The 26050-nt window shown below is 35.7% G+C and overlaps 1 protein-coding gene across 9 annotated transcripts; it reads left to right on the top strand.

The window, feature by feature from the left end:
* The first annotated feature begins 5201 nt into the window (after positions 1 to 5201).
* LOC121241549 (pre-rRNA-processing protein las1) lies at positions 5202 to 25404 on the top strand. 9 transcript variants are annotated; one of them, XM_041139367.1, is made up of 9 exons: positions 5202 to 5349; positions 13126 to 13225; positions 13635 to 13742; positions 17535 to 17641; positions 18021 to 18076; positions 20668 to 20839; positions 21914 to 21997; positions 22630 to 22920; positions 24359 to 25404. In XM_041139367.1, exons 3-9 carry the CDS (start codon positions 13717 to 13719, stop codon positions 25204 to 25206), a joined length of 1584 nt encoding a protein of 527 aa, XP_040995301.1. In that variant the 5' UTR covers positions 5202 to 5349; positions 13126 to 13225; positions 13635 to 13716; the 3' UTR covers positions 25207 to 25404. The 9 variants fall into 9 exon arrangements, with proteins under 9 accessions (XP_040995301.1, XP_040995299.1, XP_040995297.1 ...); XM_041139365.1 differs by having other exon boundaries at positions 13126 to 13272; XM_041139363.1 differs by lacking the exon at positions 5202 to 5349 and adding an exon at positions 12460 to 12709 and having other exon boundaries at positions 13181 to 13271; positions 13631 to 13742; positions 21968 to 21997; positions 22696 to 22920.
* Positions 25405 to 26050: the final 646 nt, after the last annotated feature.

Below are 26050 nucleotides of genomic sequence, written 5' to 3'. Positions count from 1 at the left end.
CACATCTGACTATGTTCCTATTTTTCTTCAAATAGGACATGGAGATACTGGACATGCGTGCATGGAGATAGCATATCATTTTACTCTACAAAATATGAAAGAATATTGGCATCAGCCCACTATTTAGGATCATCCAAAACACACTATGATAAAATGACTAAAAACATTCCAACAAAACCCACTTCCCTCTCATCCAAATCCACTTCTCTCCCCAAACCCGTGTCGCCCAAGGCCTCCCCCCCTCGCCCAAGGCCTCCAGCCCCTCACCCATCCTCGGGCGTCGACTGTCGAGGTGGCGGTGACTGCCGACGTGCCGTCGACTGTCAAGATGGCGGCGGACAGTGCAAATTTGGCCGTGAGGGAGAGAGGATCCGCGAGGGAGAGAGAAACGAGCATCAGGCTGGGGGAGGAGGACGGGCTCGGTGGTGGTGGTCAGTGGCTGCGGTGGGAGGCCGAATCGGCGGTAACGGCAGATCTGGGTTGCGACGAACACGCGGCTGAGAAGAGAGAAACAAGGAGGGGGGAAACATGTGAGAGGGTTTTCAGAGAAAAAAAAAAGAGTAGTGAAATCGTTACACACGTAAGGTGTGCTACGGATCAGCCATGAACAAGGGTTGATTCGTAGCATTACTCAAAAAATTTCGTTGGCGGCAAAATTCGGATCGCTGCTAACCTTTGTCGCAAATGCTATCATACGGCGATTCCAATACTATACATTTCTATTGCGGCATATTTTAAATTTTGTGGCATTTTTCAATTGTCGCAAAATCCACCACAATATAACATCCAGGCTCAACACCAAGGCCGCTTTTTAAAATTTTTAAGTTTATAGGTATGAAAAGCCAATTTGGGATTATGAGTAAATTTCTTTTAGAAAAGACTACGGGCTTAAGATTTTTATTTTGGTGGATATCGAATTTTATTGAGCTTGCCATGTTAATTAAAATCTTTAAATATTTTTGGGTCAGATGAAAAATCTTTTTATAGGCCAAGAAATTTATGAAACAAATATATTTCTTTTAGGATGAGTCGATGCCCAAAACTTAGGGAATAATCCATTTATTCTTTTATTCACTTCCAGTCATGGGCCCAATTTTTGAAATGGACCAAAAAGTCCAAGTCGATGAGATTTTCTTTCTGATCCCACTTCATGCACGTCTCTCCTTCCTGCTTTCTCTAGGGTTTTATTTGTTTCCTATATATATATATATATATATATATATATATATAGAGCGGTGCTACAGTCACCGAAATTGTGTCCCAAATAGGGTCACCGAATAGTGTATTTGAGTTTTTCATTTTTCATTTCTTTTTATTCATGTATTTTTTTAATCATCATAAACATTTAAAAAAAAATTCACAACATCATTAAAAAACACTTTCTTAATCACTAAGTAAAAAAAAATCATTCGGGACACTATTGGGTCCCGAATTCAAGACCCAAAGTATTTCTGATATATATACACGTATAACCTCACATGCATGTAGAAATCTCCCTCTATCTCTCCCTCGTACAAACATGCTGCCGCTTTCACATTTCAGAAATTGTCGTGCACTAACCACGAAAGCCAGAAGCTAGTTCGCCCCATCCACTCCAACAACTCCAGCTCTTCACCCCGTTGCTGTCGCTGCTGCCCTCTTCAGCCACCTTGTTGTTGCCGTCAACTCCTTCTGCCACCATGCACCACCATAAGACAGTGCCCAGTGCTTCAAACCTCCCCGTGCCCCTCTGTTTTCCAGCCCGTTACACCATCCCAAACTCAAGCCGCCACCCCATACAGAATCGACACAACCCGTGCATGCACTGCATCTCCACGGATCGCAGCTCCTCCTCGCCGTGCGCCACCTCCACTTGACCATCACGGGAGCTCCAGCTCCTCCGCCGTACACCACTGCACCACCACCAAAGTGTCGAGAACAACCACCTGCATAGTAAACCGAAACTCTTCTGTTTCGGGTTCGATAAACAGAGCAATTGGTTGCTCCTTCAAGCACGGCAGTTCCACTCTGCCAACCCTTTCAGACGTCTCCTCCGAGGCGCAAAGGGAACCCACTGTCCAGCATCTCAGCCACCCTAGCCACTGCTCACTCCCGGTAAGTTCACGTCGCACCCCACGGCTTTCATTTCCGTATATTCTGGTTTTCTCCGTGCACTCTCTCTTCGTCCGTTCTCTCTCATCACTCTCTCTCTCTCTCTCTCTCGTGTTCAGCCGCTCAACTCGACGGTGTCTTCGCTGACCACCCAGTTCCGCCACACTGTGCTCTCTATCACGTGTCCTCTGTGCTCGTTGGATAAGCCACGCCACACGTCTCTTTAGTTCTAAATTAGTATGTGTTTTATTTTAAAACATGCGTTAAGTTTTGATTTCAGTCTATCAAACGGTCGTATTTTGTTTATTTCCCAAAACACCTTTGTTAAAGAAACTGGTTTCATGTGGGTTGCAGGTTTTCCTTTGGACTTAGACGCTTATGGGTTATATTGTTTTAGTATTTTAGGAAATTGATGAATTTAGTGGAATATTTATTAAGTGATTATTGATGAAATTGAGAAGTGATGGTATTTTTAGAATTAAGAGAATTTTAGATGTTTAGGAAAAATATGTTATTTTAGTATTTCAGGTTTAAGAATTGAATTGAAATTTATGGAAGTTACATGACAATTTTATAGGTGACGATTGATTTTCGTTCAGTACTGCTGTGGAGAATTTCTGATAAGCTAAGAAGTTCAGGTAAGTGAGGTTCTTATGCTAGACTTTGCATGAAAAGAAAATGAACTGAGGTTGATTTATGAAAATGTGCATGATATATTTGTTTTTGAAAAGAAATGTGAAAATAATCTCAGTTATTTACTCTGCATTACTCATGAGATCTATAAGAAAGATAAGAGTATTTTGTCATGACAGGTGTAGACATGAGCTAATTTTTGTGCATTCTGTTTCTGATCTGAAAAAGAGCAAATATGAGTCTTCCTTTTTGAAAGTTTTGTCTTAATGAAATAAAGATGTTATGATGCATGAGATCTAAAAGTTTTGCTATGAATAAATGAAGATGTTTTGATTCTGTATATCTCGAACATGTGGAGTTATCTGAAGCTGTTCAGTATTTGGTTTTTGATATGATGTGACATCTGAAAACCTTGGCATGAGATTATGATTCTGTATTCTGATTAAAGTCTGATTATGATGGTTCTATTATGTTTTGATAAGGCCCAACCACGGGTTATAATAATGGATACGGCATTTCCACGGGTTATAATTGTGATTTATGACCTTACCACGGGGGTTAAACATGGTATACGGCCCAACCACAGGTGATAATAGTGGATACGACCCAGCCACAGGTAATAATAGTGGCATACAACTCAATCACGGGTGATAATGGTGGATACGGTCCAACCACGGGTGATAATAGTGGATACAACCCAACCACGGGTTATAATAGTGATACGGCCCTTCCACGGGTTATAATTGTGGTTTATAACCCTACCACGTAGGTTAAACATGATATACGGCCCAACCAAGGGTTAAAATAGTGGATACAGCCCTTGGATTATAATGGTGGTAGGGTTGTACAAGAAACCGTAAAACCGACCGGAACTGACTTAGATCGGCCATCGGAGCTAGGAACCGGCCGAAACCGACTTAGAACCGGTCAGCCGGCGGTTGAATTTGGCAAAAACTGATGTCCAGAGGCTCAGTCCCGGTTTGAGCCTGGACCGGACTGCTAAATCGACCGATACTTGAAATGTTTTTTTTTTTTAAATTATACATATATGAAACGACACCGTTTCACTTAAGTGAGTGAAACAACGTCGTTCTGGACTTAACGTTTGAAAAAAATATAAAGGAAACGGCGTCGTTTCCCTCTAAGATTTAAACACACGCACTCAGCCTTCTTCTTCCTCATTTCTTTCTTTCCCTTTCTGATTTCACACTAGTCACAGCGCCGCCCCACCCCTCTCTCTCTCTCACGGCGCATGGCGCACGCAACCTTCTCTTTCTCAGTGTCTCATGGCGCACCTAGTCGCAACCACCTTTGTCGCCATCTCTCTCTCTCTCTCTCTCTCTCTCTCTCTCTCTCTCTCTCTCTCTCTCTCAAATCGCACCTCGCGGCTCGCGGCGTCATCTATCTCAAATCGCAGCCACCTCCGTCTCCACCAAAGACGCAGACAAACCAACCAGAGTTATGCCGAGACCGATGTAGACGGTTTTCTCCCCCTTCACTGGTCGGTTTCGGTCGAGATTCACACCATTTCAAGATATCGGTGTTGTTTTCGATTTTGGACCGAAACCGAACCTTCAGTTTTCATCCCTAAATGCTGGTTTATAACCCTACCACGAGGGTTAAACATGGTATCTATTCCGATGTAATGTTTTGATTGATGAAGATGGAGTCTCAGATTTTGAAATGCCAAAAGATTTTGAATAAGAATGTTTTTCGAAAGTTTCGCTCCGACATGTTTGATTTTGCATTCTGAAAGTAAATGTTTCTGATTCTGCATTTTGAAAGTAAATATTTTATCATGCATTCTAAATTATGAAAATGCTCGTTTATATAATAGTATATATTCTATGCTTACCGTGTTGTTGATAACTCACCCCTTATCTCCATAATATTTTTCAGATAATTTTGATGCTTCAGCTGGAAGTCAAGAGTAGGAAGTATTAACATTGTTTGATGATCATAGAGGAATAAGTGCCAGTGGATACAAGTTTTTATTTTAGAGTCATTTTATGTTATTTGATATTTGGAGTTATGGATATTTCTGAATATTTTTGGAGTTTTTAAATTATTTCATTGAATTATTTATTTGTCCTGGTAGAGGAACATATATATTTGGTTTGAATAAATAGATTTGTATTTTGATGGAGAATTTGAAGTATATAAACATGTTATGAGAGATGGTTTTAGGTTATAAGAGCTAACTCTCCAAATTTCCAGAAACGAGACGTTATAAGAAAAATAGTTTTTTCTACAACCAATTCCTTTGTAATATTTATTTATTTATTTTTATTTTTATATTTAGAAGAGAGAGTTTCAAATTCTAAAGCTTCGTTTTAGGGATTGAGATTATGCCGCATGCCTTTGCTACAATTGGTCGCTAAACGTCAAGTATTTTTCTATTCCCGTCGTTTTATTTCCGACGAGTACAAATTCATCGCTAAATGTGACATTTAAGTTTTCTCCATCCTATTTTTCTCCACAAGTCCCCTGCTATGTGACGTCCACTCCCTGCCGCGCCAGCCCCTCGCTGCTGTCACGCCACGGTTTTTCTCGGTGCCGCATGCCTCCGCCTCCACCTCGGTTTCCAGTTGCCGGCATCTCCTTCGCCTAAAAGCTCCGGTATCGGTAAGCACCTCCTCTCTCTCTCTCTCTCTCTCCACCTTCTCCGTAATGGGATGGGTGTTTTAATGGATGTTTCTCTAGGTATACATCCATAGTAGTATTTCTTTGTTAGTTCCTTACCCCGGGCATCTTGTTAATTACCTTACATTTCTGGATGGAGTGATTGACCTTTAATTCAAGTGCCTAAATGATGGAGATTTGACTCATAAAATATCAAATAACAACCAGCTGAGGAATAGTTATTGAGTTTTAGCATTTCTATGGATTTCCAACCCTTGTTTCTGGGCTCTCTATTCCATTTGTGCGTCTCAACTGAGACTAGCTTGATTCCCCATTAAACTTCTGTCTCACATCAGTGGACCACTGGATGTCAGTCAAACAAGAGAAGCTTGGAATTACAAACCTTGATTTGCCAGAACTAAACTTCTATGTAATTGTTGTAGTGAAATGATTTCCCCCTAATATTCTTGCCTCAATATGATGTAGACCGAAGGAGACCACAAGTCATGCCACATTACCATTCATGCCACATCACAATATGAGGCCATATAGTGTGTTCCCATAACCCAATTTGGAGTGATTCTAACTTCCAAAACCGGGGGGAAAATCATAGCATGACAACAAGAATGTTGTTCATCAAGCTTAGAATGGTCTTCTATTTGTGAATTTTTTTTGTCGAGGGCTGTGCATTATTGGATTAGTCAGGATTTGTTCCCAGATACTTAGTGCCAGTAAAAAAAATGTAAAATTCACCTACTTGAAATAGATCTTTGTTTGATTTGACATGTTAGACACTGACTTGCAAATAAAATTTCTCTTGTTTAAATATATTTACCTCACTCTTTAGCTCCAACAAAGTAAAAAAGTGGGTTTAACATAGGCAACTTTCGCCATTAGATTAGAACAGAGAGAGAGTATTAGTGCATGCATCTGACAGCCTCAGACCTTTTAATATGTAAAAATAAATACGACCACAGAAGAGTAATCATCTCAAGATAAGAAAGTTGGGCAACTTATAGAGATAGAGCACTTAGCAACAGCACAAGTGTAAATAGCTCTTCAATGAGAAACATGTTTCTTGGGAAATGTCGTACAGTATAATGTTCCAAGCATTCAAGAATGCATCTGGTTAATGTACCGGTGTTTGTTAAAGCCAATACAAGGAGGGAATATTCCATATCCATATATGCTGCTTGTGAGGCTCAAATGCTCGCCCTCACCTGGTTTGATTTTAGATTTACCAGAATATGGACTCAACGTGATCTGTATTGAACCATTTTTCAATCTAAATATATAATACTATTATTTTTGGTCATAATAAAAACCATTTGTTCAATTTGAATGACAAATATGATAGAATTTTTAATACTGAATTGATCAAGTATGACTAACTTCTGTGTTATCTGCAGGTTGCACTGTTCAGATTATTATTTCTTTTTGTGTTCTCTGTCAAGTATTTAGCTGTACCTGTGTCATTAACCATATCTTGGTATTGCCATTTTAAAGTTTGTAAATTAGTTTTCAGAAAGAATCCAAAGTCGCCAACCAACCATTTGTACCTAAATCACGTGCATCATCACATGCTTTCTCTTAATAAGTAAAATAAATGTAACCCAATCTGTGGGAATTTAGAGCTGAAATAAAGATCCATCACGTGATACACCTGCATCTAATCTCAACATGTGTAGGATTTGATGTTCTAAACCTCCTCCACTGCAAATGCATTAAGTATCTGTTGGAATTCGCTCTTAGCATGTTATCAACCTTTTCCCTCATTCCCGTTGTGAATCAATTGTTCCTTAGTCTCTTGACGGAGCGTATCTTCGGTACCTCAATGTGGCTTCATTAGATCTATCTTCACTCACCGTTGGGAAGCATGCGAGTAAAATTCCAACTCTTAATACCTGGTTTTGTTTCAACAACTCCTTTCTAGCTACTTAACTCAATCCACCTTGTGGGCTTGACTAATGTGTGTAGATTTTCGGGTTAGTAGATCACTCCAAGGAAAATTGATGGAAAGGTTGTCGTGGGATCTCTTTTAGATCACCCCTTTTGCGTAAAACTGTACTCATTGTTATGGTGATGTTGGTTTACGCAATTCGGAGTTCTTAGGAGTGTTAGCAGTAATAGGATTCTGTCTTTGATCTCGATCCCAGATGTTTTCTTTTCTCAAGGAGTATTGTTTTCGGCTAGGGATGCAAGAGGCAACTTAGGAAGTATGTGTGGGAGTCCATGCTTTTGAAAGACGAGTCTAACTTCTCTCTAAGTGTGGTAAGAGTTTTCTTGTAGTAGGTCATGTTGAGCTAGCTTTGTACTCGATGGTACTGTTATTTTAAGAGGACTTAACTTTATGCATTTTGACGAATTATCAGTCCAACTTGTTAGCTTGTACTCGATGGAGTCTAACTTCATCTTCTTTTGTTGTGTTTGGAAAATTGTTTCTTATTTTTCCTCTCGTTTGGTGTTATAAATTGTCTATTAAGAGAAATTATAATCACACTAATATAAGTTCAAACCTTTTACGTTATTTAAAGATGGGAATGGCTATCTTCATTGATACATGCCGATCAATTTTATAGACTAGGCCAAACCTTAACACAATTGATCTTCTAACACAAGTGAAAATGGGGATTGATTCTTAGACTAGGCCATGTATTCATATTTACGCTATCAAGTGTTTTATGATTCCTGAGTTTAGATGAACATTTCATGTACATTCATCTTGCATTCCCCCTTTCATTTTCATTGATATCATTAGCATTTTTGTTTTATAATGATTTGAAGGTGACATCGAATATTTTTTCAGGAATCCAATACAAAGATTTCTGCTAATATGTTGTACTTGGTTGTACTTGATAATACATGCTTACAGGTTTTGTATTTTTTTGTGCCTTAGGAAGTCTAAGGTTGCACACTTTGAATATAATGTAATTGCTTTATGGATTGTAGTTTAATGTATATATATAAAAGTTTTTATGGATTGTAATATAACGTAATTGCTTAAAATATAAAGCAAGTCCTTTGTGTAATTGCTTTATGGATTGTAATTTAATGTAAAATGTGTACTGTTTTAATGTATTTTTTTAATACCATTTTTTATTTATTTTGTAACATACTATTTCTAGCGATATATGTTCGTTGGAAATAATTTTTTTTGTCACAAATACTTATTTACATCAATCTTAATCGATGCAAATAAGTATTTGCGGCCAAAACAAATTTGTGCAACCTCACATAGGAACATATTTTTTGTGGCGGTATAATTGTTGCATAAAATTATTTGCGATCAAAAATTGTATTATAAATAATATTTTTCCGGCAAGAAAAAATTGTTGGGAAAAATTCTACCAGTAATAATTAACCATGGTTAGTATTTTTTTTTTTTGTAACAAAATTTTGAGACTATTTGCGACGAGATAAATCACTATAAATAGATTTTTAACCGTTTGAAATACCTTTCGCATCGCTCCAGTCCTCCATTGGCGTCAACCAATTTCGTCACAAATATTCATATTGTTGCACTGATATTTCATTTCAACGCCAGAACTTTTTGGACCTAGTATTGCCGAAGATCTTGCATCGATTCGTAAGTGATGTTAAAATGTATTTGCAACGCTGATGATACTTTTTGTGACGATTTTAAGCAACGTAAAAAGCCATTTTTCTTGCCGTGACTAGACGTATTCTCCAAGACTCGCCTCCATTGTAACCTCGACCACAATCTTTTAAGCTTCTTGTTGACGACATCAAACGGTTTAAAGCGATCACCTCCATGGTTTTGCCAAAACACCTTTGCTTATAAAAACAAATTCTATTATTTATTATTTATTTATTCATATTTGCCTAAAACACCTACTACGTATGTACATCTCACCCACTTTTCCTAATTGGATTTCAGAATTATAAAACAGAAAAAAATCATTTAATTAATCTTGCAACGTAGGCTAGACTATTCAAATTTTTCTAATCATTGTAGGAAAGTAAAAATGTTTATCTAATGAAAAATGCTTTATCTCCCGCTGTAATTTTATGTGCTTTTTTAAGTTTTTTTTTTATATAAATTTTTTTAACAATTTTAAATATTTTAAGAAAATAAAAAAAAATCATAATATTATTAAAAAATATTTTCTTATTCATGAAATAAAATAAAAAATTATAAAAAAATATTTTTTTGATTTTTTATTTTACTTCGTGATTAAGGAAGTATTTTTTAATAATTTTTTTAATTTTCTTATTAAGAAAGTGTATTTTTAATGATATTCTAAATTTATTTTATTTTTTTAAAATATTAAAAAATATTAAAAAATCTATATAAAAAATAACTTAAAAAAAACACATGTAAAATAATACTACACCCCCAGCGGGAGCCCCCAGCAGGAGCTGTAGCATTGTCCTTATCTAATTTAGGTAATGTGATGTGAGTGGTTTTTATAACTTAATTTTAGCCGGAAGAAGCCGGATTATATAATAATAATTTGGATATTATATGGATATTAATGGGATCGTTACTTTTTTAACTTTTTATAAAAAGTTAAATTCATATTAACTTATTTCATTATTTTAATCTAAAAAATTAAATTCATCTCAACGTAAAAAAGTTAACACATCTCAATAAAATTTATAAAATACTATTATTCACAACTCAATTCAACTCCTAACAATTTGAGTATAAAAAGGATTGTTGAGTTAATAAAGAAAGTTGTCTTGCACAATTTATTGTCGGAACTTGATTCTCATATCTCTTTTCCAAAGGCTTCGTCCATGAAATTAGAACAACTGCCTTCCTTGGGCATTTCATTTTTCGTAGGCTCTAGTGGCTAGTACTATACCATGTGGCTATGTGCTTCCTTCGCTGCAAAGTTAATTTTAAGACCTCTTTTAGTTACACAAATAAGATAAGATCGAAACATGTAAATAATAATAAGATAATTTATATATAGTAGTGAAATGATTTGAATTAAAACTTCTACAAGATTATGAGAAATGAGATAAAAAATTTTGAATAAAAAAAGTATATAATCATTGCATAAAAATGAAAATGTTTATTTAAACATGGTTGGTCTCCATGTGACACTTTTTTTCACTTGTTAATTCGCAGACACGTGATTTCAATGTGGGCAGGAGTAAGTAAATTGACATTGAAATCACGAACAATGACTGTTCATCTGCACTGAAGTTTTGCCTTGTCGAATTGTAACATGTCGGAAGCTGAGATATTAGCAGATAACAAGTGTCAGTAGACGACCAGACGTGAAAGCAGTTGGAGTTGAATAGAAGTTGTGGTCGTTTTACTAAGTGGAACTTGAACTTTCCGTGGCCATGTTGTTTTGGAATGCTAGAGAACTTTCAGGATACAACGATGTTTGGCTTTGTTGAAACTGTTTGTGTTGCAACTGTTCTTTTTTTTTTTTTTTCATAATCTGTTGGATTTAAGCCGTTTGGCTTTTAGGGAATTCTTTCTTTTTCTTATTTTCTTTTCATTTATGAAAAGTGAGAATATCTAAGAAGTGTTGAGAATATCTGAGAAGTGTTGAAAATGTTTGTGAATAGTAGTGAAAAGTAATAAAAAAGTAATAATAGAATAATAAATAGTAAGTAAAAAGTAATGAATAGTAAAAAAGTAAGTGAAAAGTAATAATAAAGTAAGAATAGTAGTGAGAGTACTTGAAGTACTCTTGGTACCCAAACATAGCCTTAAGCTCCAATGCTTTTAACATTTTTCCAATTTCTAATGAAACATTATAATCTCTTGCTTTTAACATTATAGTCATGTTTTTCATGATTGATGTCTGATTGTAACGGTTTGGGGATATTTTCCAGCTTTATTTGGTTTCCCCTATGATTCTTTTAATATCTGGAAGGAAAAATATGCACTATGCTGATCTTATTTTACAGATTTAATCACTTCTTACATAAATGCTCTGTTTCGGCCAAAGTTTGCATGCAGCTCTATCTTGGAGAAATTCTATACTCTACCTTGAGGGATATAGATATATATGGATTTTATAATCTTTATTAAAACTTGATATTATTTAAGAAACTCATAAAATAAATATTTTAAAATTACTTCATTTATTTGTATTATTTAGGAAATTCTCCAATCTTTATGACTTGTGTAGTCAGCATTCAAACCTTTTGCAACTTCCAAAAACAAGCTTCAAATCCAATCCATTTTAAAATTTTAAGGATAGCATCCACCTAATATAAAAAATGAAGTATTTTAATTAAATTATTAAGCGAAATGATGGAAAAATTCTATATTTTAATTTGAGGGATATATATATATATGGATTTTTATAATATTTATTAATACTTGATATTATTTAAGAAACTCATAAGGACAATAATAAATATTTTAAAATTAATAAATACTTTATATTATTTAAGAAGCTCATAAGGAAAATAATAAATAATTTTAAATTACTTCATTTATTTATTTATTTTCACTTTAAAATTTTAAACTCAAATCGTAATTTGTTTTAGAATAGTCTTTAATTAATACAAAATGCTTTATTTGTTTAAAAATTTTAACATTCATCTCACTGATTTAAAATTATTCACATTATTATAGTTTAATAAAAATAGAATGATTATGTAATTTAGTTATGTAAAAAATATTAATCAAACGAAATCAACAAGATGCATAAATAAAAAAGATAAAAAGATTATGATTCCAAAAGAAAAGAAAGGGAGGATTTTTGTAGATTTACAATTTTAGAGAGTGTGCGGTTTGAATAGTGAGATGAAATGAGATGGTTTTAGATTAAAGTTGAAAGTTGAATAAAATATTATTTGTTAATATTATTATTATTTTGATATTTGAAAAAATTGATTTGTTTATTATATTTTATGTAAAGATTTAAAAAAATTATAATGATGAGATGAGATAAATTATATATTTTTATTATCTAAACACGGGGCTTAAGTTTCACGCATCATATTTGAAAAAAATAATAAATCTAAAATTAATATAAAAAAATTATTTTTTTAATTGTAAATTTTTTTTAATGAGAATATATAGCATTACTCAATTTTCGAATTTCTTTGGCTCATTGAAAAAAAAAAGAGAACATTCCCCGCCGCAAGAGAACTACAAAACCCTCGTTGTTTTAAGACGGAGTAGGATTAGGAATTAGGACTAGGGTTTTTACTCTTTCGGCACGAGAAAGTTTCAATGGAGTCGCGGTTAAAGGAAGAAGAAGGAGAAGAAGGGCAGCTTAGGGACAATGTGCAGCAGCTGGACAGATCATTATTATCGCACAGTCGTAAATTGGTGCCTTGGTTGAACTGGGATGAGTGGCTCTTCGTCGAGCACTCTCTGTTCTCAGACTCCCCAGACACCGTAGCTTCGGCTCTTAGAAGGGTAAACGTCACTCTGAACCTCCAATGCTCTGTTTTGTGCTTGTTTCACGGAAAACCTTTTTCCAGATAATTGTCGATTTCCAGCGATACATGTGGAAAAATAAGCTGAGGATAACGCGCTTGGCAATATAAGAATGAGGAGATACTCAAGATTTAATTTATTTGACTGTGTCGGTTGAAATTAGCTATCACGGGACATTTTTTTTTACATATCCCTGGACATTGAAGAAAAAACTCCCGATAAAAGAATAGAATTTGAGGAAGAACTGTAGGGGGAAATTAGTAGCGGTTAATTAAAAAGAGGAGTTGAATCCCATGCGTGTGTTGCTGTTGTTTGTGAACAACGGCTAATGTATTTTAATCAATTCATGTAGTATAATCACATTTTTTTTAATTAAAAATAAATTTTTTTCACAGAAACCAAACAGAGGCTCGATTTTTCAAGGTTTTGAATTCTCTTTTGGGGTTTCAGATTTTGGCATGGCAAAGTAGAGGATGTCTGCCTGTGGCCATCGAGGTAACAGCTTCGATTATTGAAATTCAGCAAAAAGATCCTCATTTTAGGTAACTTCTATACACAGTTTCACAAATTGAGCTCTGCTTGAATTCATTTCATATTTCTTTTTCTTCAATTTATAAGTACGTGCATTTTTATTGGTCAAGGAAAACTGAAATGCTGCAGAAATTGCAGTTACTGCATGTTAGCTTTTGGAATTTTTGTAAAAGTTATTGATGAAGAAAGGAAGTTACCATGGAATTAAAATGTATATTCGGTTTTATCAAACTCTAGGATTTTGCTCTTTTTCTTCTTTTTGAAGTCTTCACCTGCAAGTTATATGGTGTAAATTATGTTTTTCATATATGCAATATGCTATGAATTAACTAATTGTCTAACCATTTTCTTGTGCTTTTTTGGTTGATCGTAGAAAGGACCAATCACATGGTGCTACATTTGATTACAGAGAGGACCAAACCAACAATGGTTCACTTTCTGAGGAAATTTTGGCAATGTTGTACTGCATGGCAATTATTAGGTGAGGTTGCTTCATTTACTTCATCTTTTTTTTTTTTTTTTTTAATCATTTATTCATTCTTTTCCCTAAAGGAGGATTAGAAGCGCTTGATTTGTGCAGTGAATTTCATTGACAATAAAATAAATCCTCTCCCTTTTTCTCTGGTTGAGATGACTATGACATAAGACAACTTGTGATGGCTAGAATGACAGAAGATAGTGTTGCTACATATTTTACAGAACAAAAAAACAATAATAATGAATTTTTAGTCATGTTCTGAAGCTCTAAGTGGGTGATCTAAATATAGTGGTGGATTGGCATGAACAACAGTACTAGTTGAACCTGTGGAGCGGAAAATTTTTAGTCGCTTTGATTATATTAGAGGATCAAGAATCTTTTTGATAGGTAATCAAGAAATTTTATTCATAGAAGTAGCCAAAGCCCAAGTACATGGAGTAATGACTAATGAGTATACATGAGAATAACCTAATTAGAGTTTACAATCGAAAGTAGAAGCTCATGGACATATTTTTCCCATTACAAACAATAGCCCCCGCCCATAAGAACAAAGTTTTAAAAAAGAAAACTTTAAGCTCATCCATTGTTCTCTCACGGGACACTGGACTTTTAATAGGACTAGTAGACGAAACCGAACTAGTAGGACTAGCGGAACTAGGAGCAGGACTATAAGCATTAGCAGCATTGGCGTGTGTAAGAGTAAGGGCAGTAGGTGAGCATGGAAGCTTCTCGTCAAATACAAATAAAGGACAAGTTTTTTGACTAGCTGGCTGTTTTCGGCATGAGTGTGTGGGTGTGGTTAGTGCAGCAGAGCTTCTATCATTTGTCTCCCGCCAAATGCACTAACACATACATATAGGAACCATTCTCCAGATCGCTGCCAGTTAGAGGATCAAGAATCTTATTGGGTTACTCAACTACATCTAGCAAACTTTTTTTCTCTAGGATCCAGAGACACAAACTAGCACTATTGTGTGGTGGTTGCAATAATAAATTTTAACTTTCTGTTTACCATGAAAGGTTCCGTCGCTGATTTAGCTCAAGGATAACTTTTTCCCCAACCAGCCTTATTGAAGACTGAAGCACACTCTCACTGTAGATCATCTCATGACATTTTACCATAACATGCCGCGAAAAGAACATAAAATAGCCAAATAGGGTCCTTTTCAATAAGTGGTAGAGATTATTTAGACTGGATGCTGGTCACCTGATTTACCATAAAGTAGATGATGCTGTGTATTAATCTTTATTTAGTATGTATCAAAATATTCAACAAATGATTAAATCTATATTTTCCTTTTCCTATTAGCTCAAGATATTGGGATTGTTGATGATTTTATCGAGTATTAGAGTAGAGGTCTTTAGTTCAAACATATCATTACCTCCCAATTAAAAAGTCCATAGGTGAGGTCCATGTGTTGTCTGGTCCTACACCAGACTGTGTTAGAATATTTATCAAATGATTAAATGTAATACCCCAATGGAAGACCCAAATCACATAACCTATACTCTAAAAGGCCTAGTCAATGATACAATTGGAGCCCTATTGGAACCTTATAAAGAGAAAGAACTTCTCCCTCCCAACTAATGTGGGATCTCATACATCACCTACCCTTATCCTTATCATACGGGGTATCACAATCTACCCCTCTTAAATTCCCGACGTCCTCATCGGGCCAGTCCGTCATAGTTGGCACAGCTCAAGTCCCACATTTCTGGTTGGGATAGGCTCTGATACCATTTGTAATGCTCCAATAGAAGGCCCAAACCACATGACCTATACTTCAAAATGACTAGTCAATGATACAATTAGAGCCCCATTGGAACCTTATAAAGAGCAAGAACTTCTCCTTCCTAAGCAATGTGGGATCCTATACACTACCTACCCTTATCTTTATCATATGGGGTATCATATTAAATCTACCATTTCCTACCAGCTCATGCTTTTGGGACATTGATGATTTAGCAGTATGGTTTTGATACTACAATATGTATGCAAAGGAGGTCTACCTTCTCACAAACTATTTCTGGTAGGGCTGCTCGATGAAAAATGATTCCTGACCTGATGTGTGTGTATTTTTTTCCCCGAGATGAACCCACCCTCCATAGGTTGGAAGTCCATTTTGTTCAACTAGAGGAATGCTTTTAATTCTTTTGACCAATATCCCTTTTGCTTCAATCTGAGATATATATTGATATTTAATGTGTGAATATATAAACTTACTGGTGCTGCATCTTGACAAGTTTCCCATTCAAAGTCATTGCCATTATTCTTAGCGCATGTGAAGAGATTCACGCCACTCAATTGGCTGTGAACCATTTGAATGAAAATTGCATTAAATATTCTCAAGTCATAGCCTTTAATGCGTATATGTGCAATCTGTCAACCATTTATTTAGAGAGAGAATTTTTCAACCACCGCTTTTTGTTTTGCTTTTTCTTTTTTGTACAATCAAATATATTGCCAACAACTTGAATGAAAATTGTTGACCATGCGTATTCAATTCCAAGGCACATCGCTTTGCTTATGCTAGCTATGCTATGCCTTGCACTCTTATTCTCTTTTCTAAGCTGTTGCCAAGAATGGAGAATCTTTTGTGCCATTGCAGGGACACAAATTAGCCCTAAGAGTGGTTTGAAGGCATTGCTTCCCATAATGATAGTTTACCCAAAACAAATTCCCATTTTAGCTTCTATGATTCTGTGTCTTTTGTGCATGCAGTGGAAGAGAGGGGTCTTTGGCTAAATGTTGGGAGAGAAGACTGGAAATGGGTAGAGACTGTTAGCTTGTTTGGTGGATGGGGTGAGTTTCTGTCAAAACTCACTAGATCTTGGCTGTCAATGGTGGATCTTAGCTCTAGACGGGGATAGTGGCAGTGAAGTGGGAGCTAAATCTTTGAGAAATGCTAGTTGGCATACCAATTGTCAATGGACAACCCATTTTCACCGAATCACTAATTTTAAATAATTTTTATTGATCCATTAAAAATGGGTTGTCAATTGGTATGCCATTTAGAATGATCCTAGATCATTTGTTTACTTATAAAAAAAGAAGTGTGGGTTAGATCTTCCGACTTTTGAGCCGAAAACCAAACTCGACTTGGCTTGTAATACCTCTATGTCATCTCGTTTGGAAGCATTTTCTTTCTACCGGCTTCCTTAGGGTTGGAAGTCGGAGGGGTGTGTTTCAAACCGAGCAGTCAGAATTACACCCCTAATTGCTGGATTTCAATGGTTGAAAATCACAATTTTGTTGACCCAATGATATGGAGCATATTATAATCCAAGTTTGAAAGGGATACAATGTTTTTTTACAGACTTTACATGGGCTCCACTTTGCACACACACAGGTATAACCGTATAAACACATCTATTTATTGAACAGGTTTAGAACCATGTCACTGACCTATTCTGGGATGAAAGAAAACTTAATGAAGCTCACTCCAATTACCTGCAATCCTGCAAAGAAAGCAGGGATTTAACTGCTAACTATTACCAATTTTTATTCACATTGTGCAGCACGCTAGTCCCACATTGGGAATATGAAATAACTCTCATGTAGTGAGTAGGTTATAAAAGTAGTTATGAATGTTAAGTTCTGCATGGACTACTTACAACTATCTTTAAGACCTACCCATTCTATCTAGATTATATCCAATGCGGGATTGGGATTTGACATGTTGGCCACCCAAACTTGTATGGCAGTCATGCTTATTCTTAGAGTTGATCAAGTTGCCTGTTGGTGTGCATGCATGTTATGGAAGCTATGTTCACATATGAAACTTATTTTTGAAGGCTTGTGAATGGTGTTATCGAGAAGGCACGTAAGAAAACAGAGGTTTCAATTGCGGTGGCGGCTGATGCAATTGGTATTCCACGAATGCTGATTGATATTCGTCATGGTAAGCAACTTCAACTATTTAATTATAACGTGGAAATACTTATAAAATTTTTTTGACATGGAGATATTATTACATGTGTACCAACTTATTAAAAAAAGAAGATATTATTACATGTGTACCAATTTTATTTTTCACTTTTTGTTTTGATTAATCTTTTAGTATAGTTCCTGGTCTTTGCACACACCCATCCCCCACTAATATAGGAGTGAGTTTAATTATTTTAAGCACCCCATCTAATGTGATGCTGCTTGACTGTGAAGCCTATGGTGTTGCTCATTATTTTCAAATCCAATTTTGTTCTTGATCATTGATATGTCCTGGATTGAGTCAAATAGAGAATTAATTTTGTTTCTCGCTCTTTTAATTGCTATGATTCTAGAGGGATCTCACCGTGAACTTCCTGCACTTAAGATGGTTCGTAGTGCCTCAGTTAAGGTATGTTTCATTCTTGCTATCAAAAATAAAATGTTTCATTCTTGCTATTCTAATCTTTAGTTTGGACAATTTCTGATTCTTCCTTCTCATTCTGCAAGTTACAATTGTGATTAGCATTTGTAGGTGTCTAGAATTACTGTCTCAATTACAAATTATTACTATGTTATTAGATGATTGGACCAAAATTATTTCCCAAGGCTCTGTTCGGTTTTTGAGAAGACTAAGGACTTAACATTAGGAGGAAAAATAATTATGGCAAATGTGGCTCAAGAATATATGCAATTTACTGACAACAGGATTGAGGTAGAGCATAATCCAATTTATTTTCTGCAAATCTCTCTAACATATTAGTTCTAACAATATTAATTTTTCACATGTATACTTCCTGTGTACTTGGGCTTGCCTATTTCTATATCAATAAAATATCTTCTTACTTGTAAAAAAAAACAATATTAATTTTATGAAATACTGCATCATTAATATTAATGCATTTTCTTCTTTGTTATTCATAAAAAAATATATATTTTCTCCTTTGTTACCTAATAAAACAAGTGTTGGGGAAACATGAGTAGGTAATTCTGGACGGTAACAGTTTTGGAGGACATTTTTAAGTTCTGATTAGGTATTCATTTGCTTATGTGCCAAGTTTGGTCTGATCTGGGCCACTGGTTAGACCATAAATCACATCTTATTAATTGCATTTTAAGTAAGTGTCATGTGCCAAGAATAAAATTTGAATCGTGAAATTTTCTCAATTTCCACTGAAAAGTTCTGTGAAGATATTTAATGTAGCCACAGAGGCTTGCATGACCGAACAATAAATCAGTTCAACTATAACAAAGCCTTCCATAATCGAAGATTTTATTAAAAAACGCAAAAAGCATAGCCCAGGTACACAGAAGTGTATAAGAGGAACACCAAATTAAGAATAGGAAATGAAACAAGAGAATCATGGAAGCTCAGCTCTTTAAAACCTATAGAAGCTAGCTAGAGGAATGAAGTTATGGAAAAAGGATTGAGAGCAGACAATGGATAACTCACATTCCTTTTGATAGAATATTCTTGTTAAGTGTTTGGTCTGACATTTGGTAAGGTGAAAAACTCAACTTTTAGAACTTGAATTTCGAAAGGCAAGACAGTAATGCATCGTTGAGTTGGCTTGATGCTTAGTCTTCGAGTTAAGCTCTCACGGTTTGTTTCAGTCACTGAACATCTGAGACTGTTTTCCTTAGCGCAATTTTTTGGTGTTGGATTAATTGAAATTAAGATGATTATTTGGGCTGGCTGCCTTGTTATTAATTTTATTCGAGGGAGATAATTTTTGCGTCTTAGATCCCAAGGCAAAAGAAACTTTTTTATCAGTATGAAGAAGAAGTTTCCCCCAAGGCAAAACAATATTAATTCTGTGTCTTAAAAATTCATGGAAAAGTTAAAAAGGGGGGAAGAATAACAGAAGGGTCCGTGATAAGGGTTAAAGGATCCGTTTTGGCTTGATGTTTGGTGTGGTGATCTGGCTCTTTCTAGTATGTTTCCGGTTATTTTTCGTTTGGCAGCCAATCGGAATGCTACTGTTGCTGATTTGTTAAACCGTTCCAATGGAATATTGCAGTGGGATGTTTGTTTAACTAGAGTTGTACAGGACTGGGAAATTGATGAGGTCTCTGATTTTTTTAGCTTCTTACACTCACTGGGGGTTGGTGGTAATGAGAGGGATAGAATGAAGAATGATATGGAAGCATACGGGCAGTAAAAAGTTTTCGGTACGGTCTTACTATAAGGCGTTGACTGTTCATCATTGTCCTCCTTTTCCTTGGAAGAGTATTTGGAGGTCACATGTGGCTTCCAAAGTCGCTTTTTTCATATGGACTGCATCACTCGGGAATATTCTGACAATCGATAACTTGAGAAAGCGCGGTCTTCTTGTTATGGAGTGGCGTTTCATGTGAAAGAAACATGGGGAATCTGTGGATCATTTACTTCGGCACTGTGAGTTGGCAAAGGCACTGTGGGATGGTGTTTTCAGTAGAGTTGGGATGGCTTGGGTGATGCCTATGAAAGTAGTGGATTTACTTGCGTGTTGGATTGGATTGCAAAGTTCTCCTCCAGTGGCTGTTGTGTGGAAGATGGTTCCTTTATGTCTCATGTGGTGTATTTGGTGGGAAAGGAATGAGAGATGTTTTAATAATAAGGAGCGCACTATGGAGGAAATCTGGAAATTCTTTGTGTTTGCTTTATTTCAATGGTTTTCAGCTATAGTGCTTAATGGAAATTCAGCTCATGATTTTCTATTTTCGTTTCCTTCTTTATAGAATGTAATTAGGTGTTTTCTTTTGTATACTTCCTGTATGCATGGGCTGCGCCTATTTCACTTGATGAATAAAATTCTTTCTTACTTATCAAAAGAAAAAAATAATAGAAGGGTCCACAGAGTAATGTTCTAGAAGACATACCTGTCTAGTTTGGATATTTTTTACCCTAGAATCTGAGCTCATGCATCCATTCTGTTGCATTATTTATTCATCCATTCTGTTGCAATTACTCATTCTAAAGCTTGGGATATTTGAAAATATCATGTTTGGTTGATGAAGCAGGCACTTGATTGGTTGAAATCATATTATTGGGAGCCTCAAAAGAAGGCAATTCCATTTCAAGGTGCTGGAACCACTAGCGTCAGAGAAGAAATTAAATTTAAACTCAGTGAATTGGCTCTCGCTCTGAAATTCAAGCAGAGTCCCTTGTGTTCTTCTTCACCAAAGGGAAAACGTATGTACTAAACTTTCTTTTCTTCTTTTCTATTAGTGTTTTTGATAAGTGATGCTGTGATAATAATACACATCGCTAATCTTTTCAATTTATGTGGTAAATGGGTTGATACTATTGAAAAGGATTCTGCATTGAGCATTGTGTGATACCTATCTAAGGAACATGAGCTTTGCATTCATGTGCAATCAATATTCATAGGAATTTATCTTTTCTGTCTGTCCTATGAACGATATGAGGGCTGGATATATACATATATGTATAGATACATCCGTGCATCTCTCTCTCCCCACCCCCCCCCCCCCCAAAAAAAAAAAGAAAAGAAAAAGGAGAATAAATGAATAAATAAAAACAATTTTCCCACCAACCATTGCTTGTTCTTTATTTTCGGGAGATCTCCACCAAATCTTGATTTATATATCATATTATAGGGTTCTTATCTTTGTTCTTGGGTTCTAATTCAGCTGAGATTCCTCTTTCAAAAGCTGTACTCCCTTATTTTAAACCTTCCCCTCTCCCCAACACTGACCTGCCCAATAGTGAATTTATTTCACATGTGTTTGTTGGTTAAGGGACTGGAAAGTTAAATGTGGGTGCAGGTGCTGATTCATGTGGTTGTGGAGCATTTAGCTTGATTTTTTTTCTTTTAGAATGATTTTTTTCCGCATATAAATGGTTACAGTAGGATTGTATTGGATATCAGGAAAAAATAAGGTATTTGGCTGTTACACAAGTTGAAAGTTTAGAATTGTCACTCTTTGCTTGTTCAGAAAGATTGAAACATAAGACATGATTGAAAATTTAGTGAAACTAGTGAGTAATATATATGGGCTAGGTGAGTGTTTCACAACTGCATGGGAAATTGCAGAAAGCCAGGACAATTAAGTGCTTTTCACTTTTACTAAAATTCCACTTGTGTGCTGCTAAGCTATTGGTTCTTTACCATTCTTCATGCATACATTTTGCATTTGATATCATATGCTTGTTATTGATTGATCACATTTTGGTTATGTACATATGATAGTTACTAGTCCTCTAGGATATCATAATTCTATCAATTTGTTTTCACTTTCATAGGTAGCAGACATTGCGAATTACTTTGGGGGCGTAATAAATTTTTCTCGCTTGTAGGTCGCAAGCATCAATTATCAAAATCTGGGGGTAAGATCATTGTACTGGTGATTTTTTTGACCTGGTAGATTATGAATGCATCTGTAAATGTACCATACTGCATTGCCTCAAGTATAGTAAGAGTGTTGTATTGTTGTCCATATCAGAGAGGTGGAAGACGTTTGATATTAAAGAAGATTTCTGTTAAAAAATGAAAGTCAAAAGGAAATTTAGTTGGAAAAACAATTAGGCATTTACTTCATCAAACACCATCAAACTTAGACACCAAGTGCTACAAGAGTGTAGGTTAAATGATTTTTTCTTAATAAGTGAGTGTAGATTAAATGATAGCAACAAGGAAGTTATTTTAAATTGTTAAAAGTGCATTGCGTTTATATATATGTAGAGGTACAACTGTTGATACGTGCAAAAGATGAAAGTATAAAGCTATCAAAATTTGCAGATATGAATCATTTTCTTTTTTGATAATTTATAAAAACTTCATTAAAAAGCACAATATCCAACTTAAAACTATAGAGTGAAGCTTTTGCTTTATTCTAAATATTAAGTCTTTTTATTTTAAAATTGAAAATAAAGTTTTACTTAATTTCTTCTTAGAGATATGTGCGAGCGCGCGTCTGTTTTCATATATATGTTGGCTGATGGATATTTTCTTGTTTCAGTTTCTAAGAAACAGATTACCAAGAACTTGAAAATTCTTGTTCAGTTATATTCATCTTTCCCATCAGAAGTAGTTTCTATATTGCTGGAGTTCTTGTCGAAAGCCATAAATTCCTCAGATTTGGTTGAGCTTCCAGAAGATTTCCAAGTTGGTCCAATTACGTGTACTGCCTTGGATAATTGGAAGCTTGTGATAACAAAACTCTCAAATAAGGAGCCAGAGTTACTGCTGACTCTTCTTAAAGCAGTTCTTGATATGATTGAAACTCAGGAAGCCATGAAATATGAGACAGGTAATACCAACTTAACCTTTGTGTGACATCCTGTTATGTATTCTTTTGGGCCTTGTTCAGATATCTCACTTTTATGTTACACGAAATTGCTACTTGTAAATGCTTCCAATCAGGAGATTTTATATTGGATTCAAGTCACACTAAGTAGAGTGCAATCATGATCACAACAGACCAAGCAAGTTTGTAATAAATTATTTGACTGCTGTGATTTTTTTTTCCTGTCGCTGACACTGGGAATTATATTTTCCACCACCCATGCATATCTAGGAGCAGGAAGAAAGAAATTTGTAGGCTTGTAGGTAAGCTGAGCTCCTTCCTAGCATTTTCTTTTGGCCACAGGAAGCCTGTGCATAAGCTTACAAATGAGGTCAACATGAATTCAAAAGTTGGTTCTTCCCAACATTCTTATGACTTATTATGATTTGGTATAGGGAGTTGATAGATTGCACCTTTACTGACTCTTTTTTCTCCCTTGTTTATATGTTCTTTCCAATGGAAGTCACTGTTTGATTGTAAACTGACAATCTTCGCATGGGGAGATAGAGGATGTAGCTATAGAAGAAAAATGGAGTAGTTCTAGTGAAGGGCATTAGCACTATGTGATCGAGTGATATCTATCAAGTTGAAGGGAAGCTTCTGATTAGACTGCATTTAAGTCCCTTCATGTTCTATGATATGGAAATTTTAGATTGTCAAAGAAGCAATTTCTTGATAAAATGAGTCTAACTGAATGAAATTGTAAAGATGTATCTGTAGGAATACTCAAAAGATGAGATAAGGATTGTAGTCATTCATTTAAAGGTAAGGAGGCTTTCCTTTTGAGGAAAAGATGAGTCACTTAACATTATCTGATAATATGGAACAAGACCGATTAATGCAATGTTGAGAAAGAAATAGTTTGAGGAAGGCCTATAAAAGCATGGTTGGTGTTGGTGAAAAAGGATACGTTAAATAGGGATAGCGGTATGATTTTGGATGGAATAGACTTATGGAAAAGAAAACATGTGGCCAGCACTGGTTAATCGACAAGGATTTATAGAGCTGATTCCTATATAATTGGGATCAAAGCTTTAGATGAGTTGAGTTGAGTTATCGAAAATTATACTTCCGTGAGCTACTTAAGACTTTGGATTCATATGTACTTCGTCAACTGAGTTATATTTTTTTTTCCTTTTGAAACGTGTTAGACATATCCATGCTTTGATACACAATTGTCATTTTAATTCTTCACTCAAGTCTGTCTCTCAAGGACATGTTCAATCATTAACTATATGTAAAGTTTTCCATTGAAAAGTCATAAGAGCCGGCTTGAGAAATGGTTAAGCTGCACATAGCATATCTTCTAGCTTTGCATGTTATGATTTTTCGCATCTGCTCCAAAGGTTCATATATATTAATCAGATCACTTTCATGATTTGATATGTGTAAATCTGTGTAGGAAGACAACATCAGACATGGTCAGACTATAGGCAGGACATCTCCCAAATTGAGCACCTTTCTTCTATGTTTGCATGGCTTATTGAGAGTCTCAAGGGACTAAAGCGTCCTGGCCAAAAGTTTTCAGCAGCCGAAATTGAAGTTTATCCAACAGAAACAAATGTGTCGAAAACCGTTCTTTTAGAGCTTCTGCATAAATGTCTTCTGGTATCAGCTTCAGGCAACAAGCAGCTTATGGATTCAGCCCTCCATCTTGCCCAGCTGATGGGACAGAGCATTCTGATCGAGAAACTCAAAAAACTTCCCTCTTTAGATTCATCAAATCTATATGTTACTGAAGAAGAAATCCCTTCTATGACGAAACTACTCACCCAGCAAGAGGAATCCATCAGTCAAGCAGCTAAGAAGCTAGAGTTGGTCAAACTTAACCGGATGAAGAGCAAAGTTGCGGAGACAAGATCCGGTGATGCTAAAAATATAAACAAATGGATTGTGTCAAGGTCATGGAACCCCTGTCCAATTGGTATGTTGCCACATACCCTTGGTTCCTCCGGCTGTCTTCCTGTTCTTGAGCGTTGTGATGTCCACGGTAAGGTTCCAGAGTCATCAGAAAGGGAAGGGAACTGGGACTTGAACCGTTGCAGTAGCAAGAGAGAAGCCAGTTGTGACATTCAGCAAATAGATAAGTCAAGCGTTAAGAAGAGGAAGGAGACAATGGAGGCATGTGCGTCGGATGCAATTCCATCAATGGAAGGTGTGAAAGGCCATCTGATGATAGGTGGAATTTGGATGGGAGTTGGGGAAGATGAGCTACTTGCCATGGAGTCTGATGTAAGAATTTTGGTTTAAATCACATTGGAATTTATATGAGCAGTCATTTATGGACACAAAAGTGTTGGGCTTTAGCAGTAATACATTTGCCTAAAAGCAATTCTATTTTTGAAAGAAAAATTCTATTTGCAAACTTTTTTTATTAACATATCAAACGCACCATTGACAGGTAAGCAGGACGCATCAACAAATATAAAAGAGTATGTGTTTTGAATATTTTATCTCCCATAGTGAAGGGTATATTTGGTAACATAATTCTTTCTTGTTTTTAAATTAACATAAATGAATAAATTAATTAACATGGATGTCTTTTTGAAAAACTCTATTCATAATCTATTTTCTCATCATCTCATTATGTGGTATTAGATGATAGGTTTACAAGTGAAATATAATAAATAATCTCTAATTATCTAATGTCACATCATAAGATGATGAAAATTAGGATGATGAGTAGCATTACTCTATCTTTTTAATACCTTGCTGATCTGACTATTAAGCTATGATCACTTGCGGTGGGGGCATGTCGGGCAGACAACTGATCTAGGTGGTGGAGGAAGGTCCTGCAGGGGCGACCTGAGAACATATTTTAACAAACATGAGAATGCCCACATGTGATCTCAGGTCGTCTCTGTAGGACGACTCCACCTTTGTAGGGATGTCTTGCCCTTGTTTCCAAACAATTTGGTGATGCCATGGAGATATTCCATGTTATATAGAGTAGTTCAGAGAACTCTTGAATTTCAGTACTTTTGCCCCAAAAATGTACTACACCTCGGTACTAGCAAGAGGCATGTAATACTTGTTGTAAGTTCGTACAGCTTTGTACTCCATACATGCATGCACCCTCTATCGTACCGTTTGA

This window comes from Juglans microcarpa x Juglans regia, chromosome 7S (genome assembly GCF_004785595.1).
Source record: "Juglans microcarpa x Juglans regia isolate MS1-56 chromosome 7S, Jm3101_v1.0, whole genome shotgun sequence".
NCBI lineage: Eukaryota > Viridiplantae > Streptophyta > Magnoliopsida > Fagales > Juglandaceae > Juglans > Juglans microcarpa x Juglans regia.
This window is presented reverse-complemented; position numbering and strand designations above follow the sequence as displayed.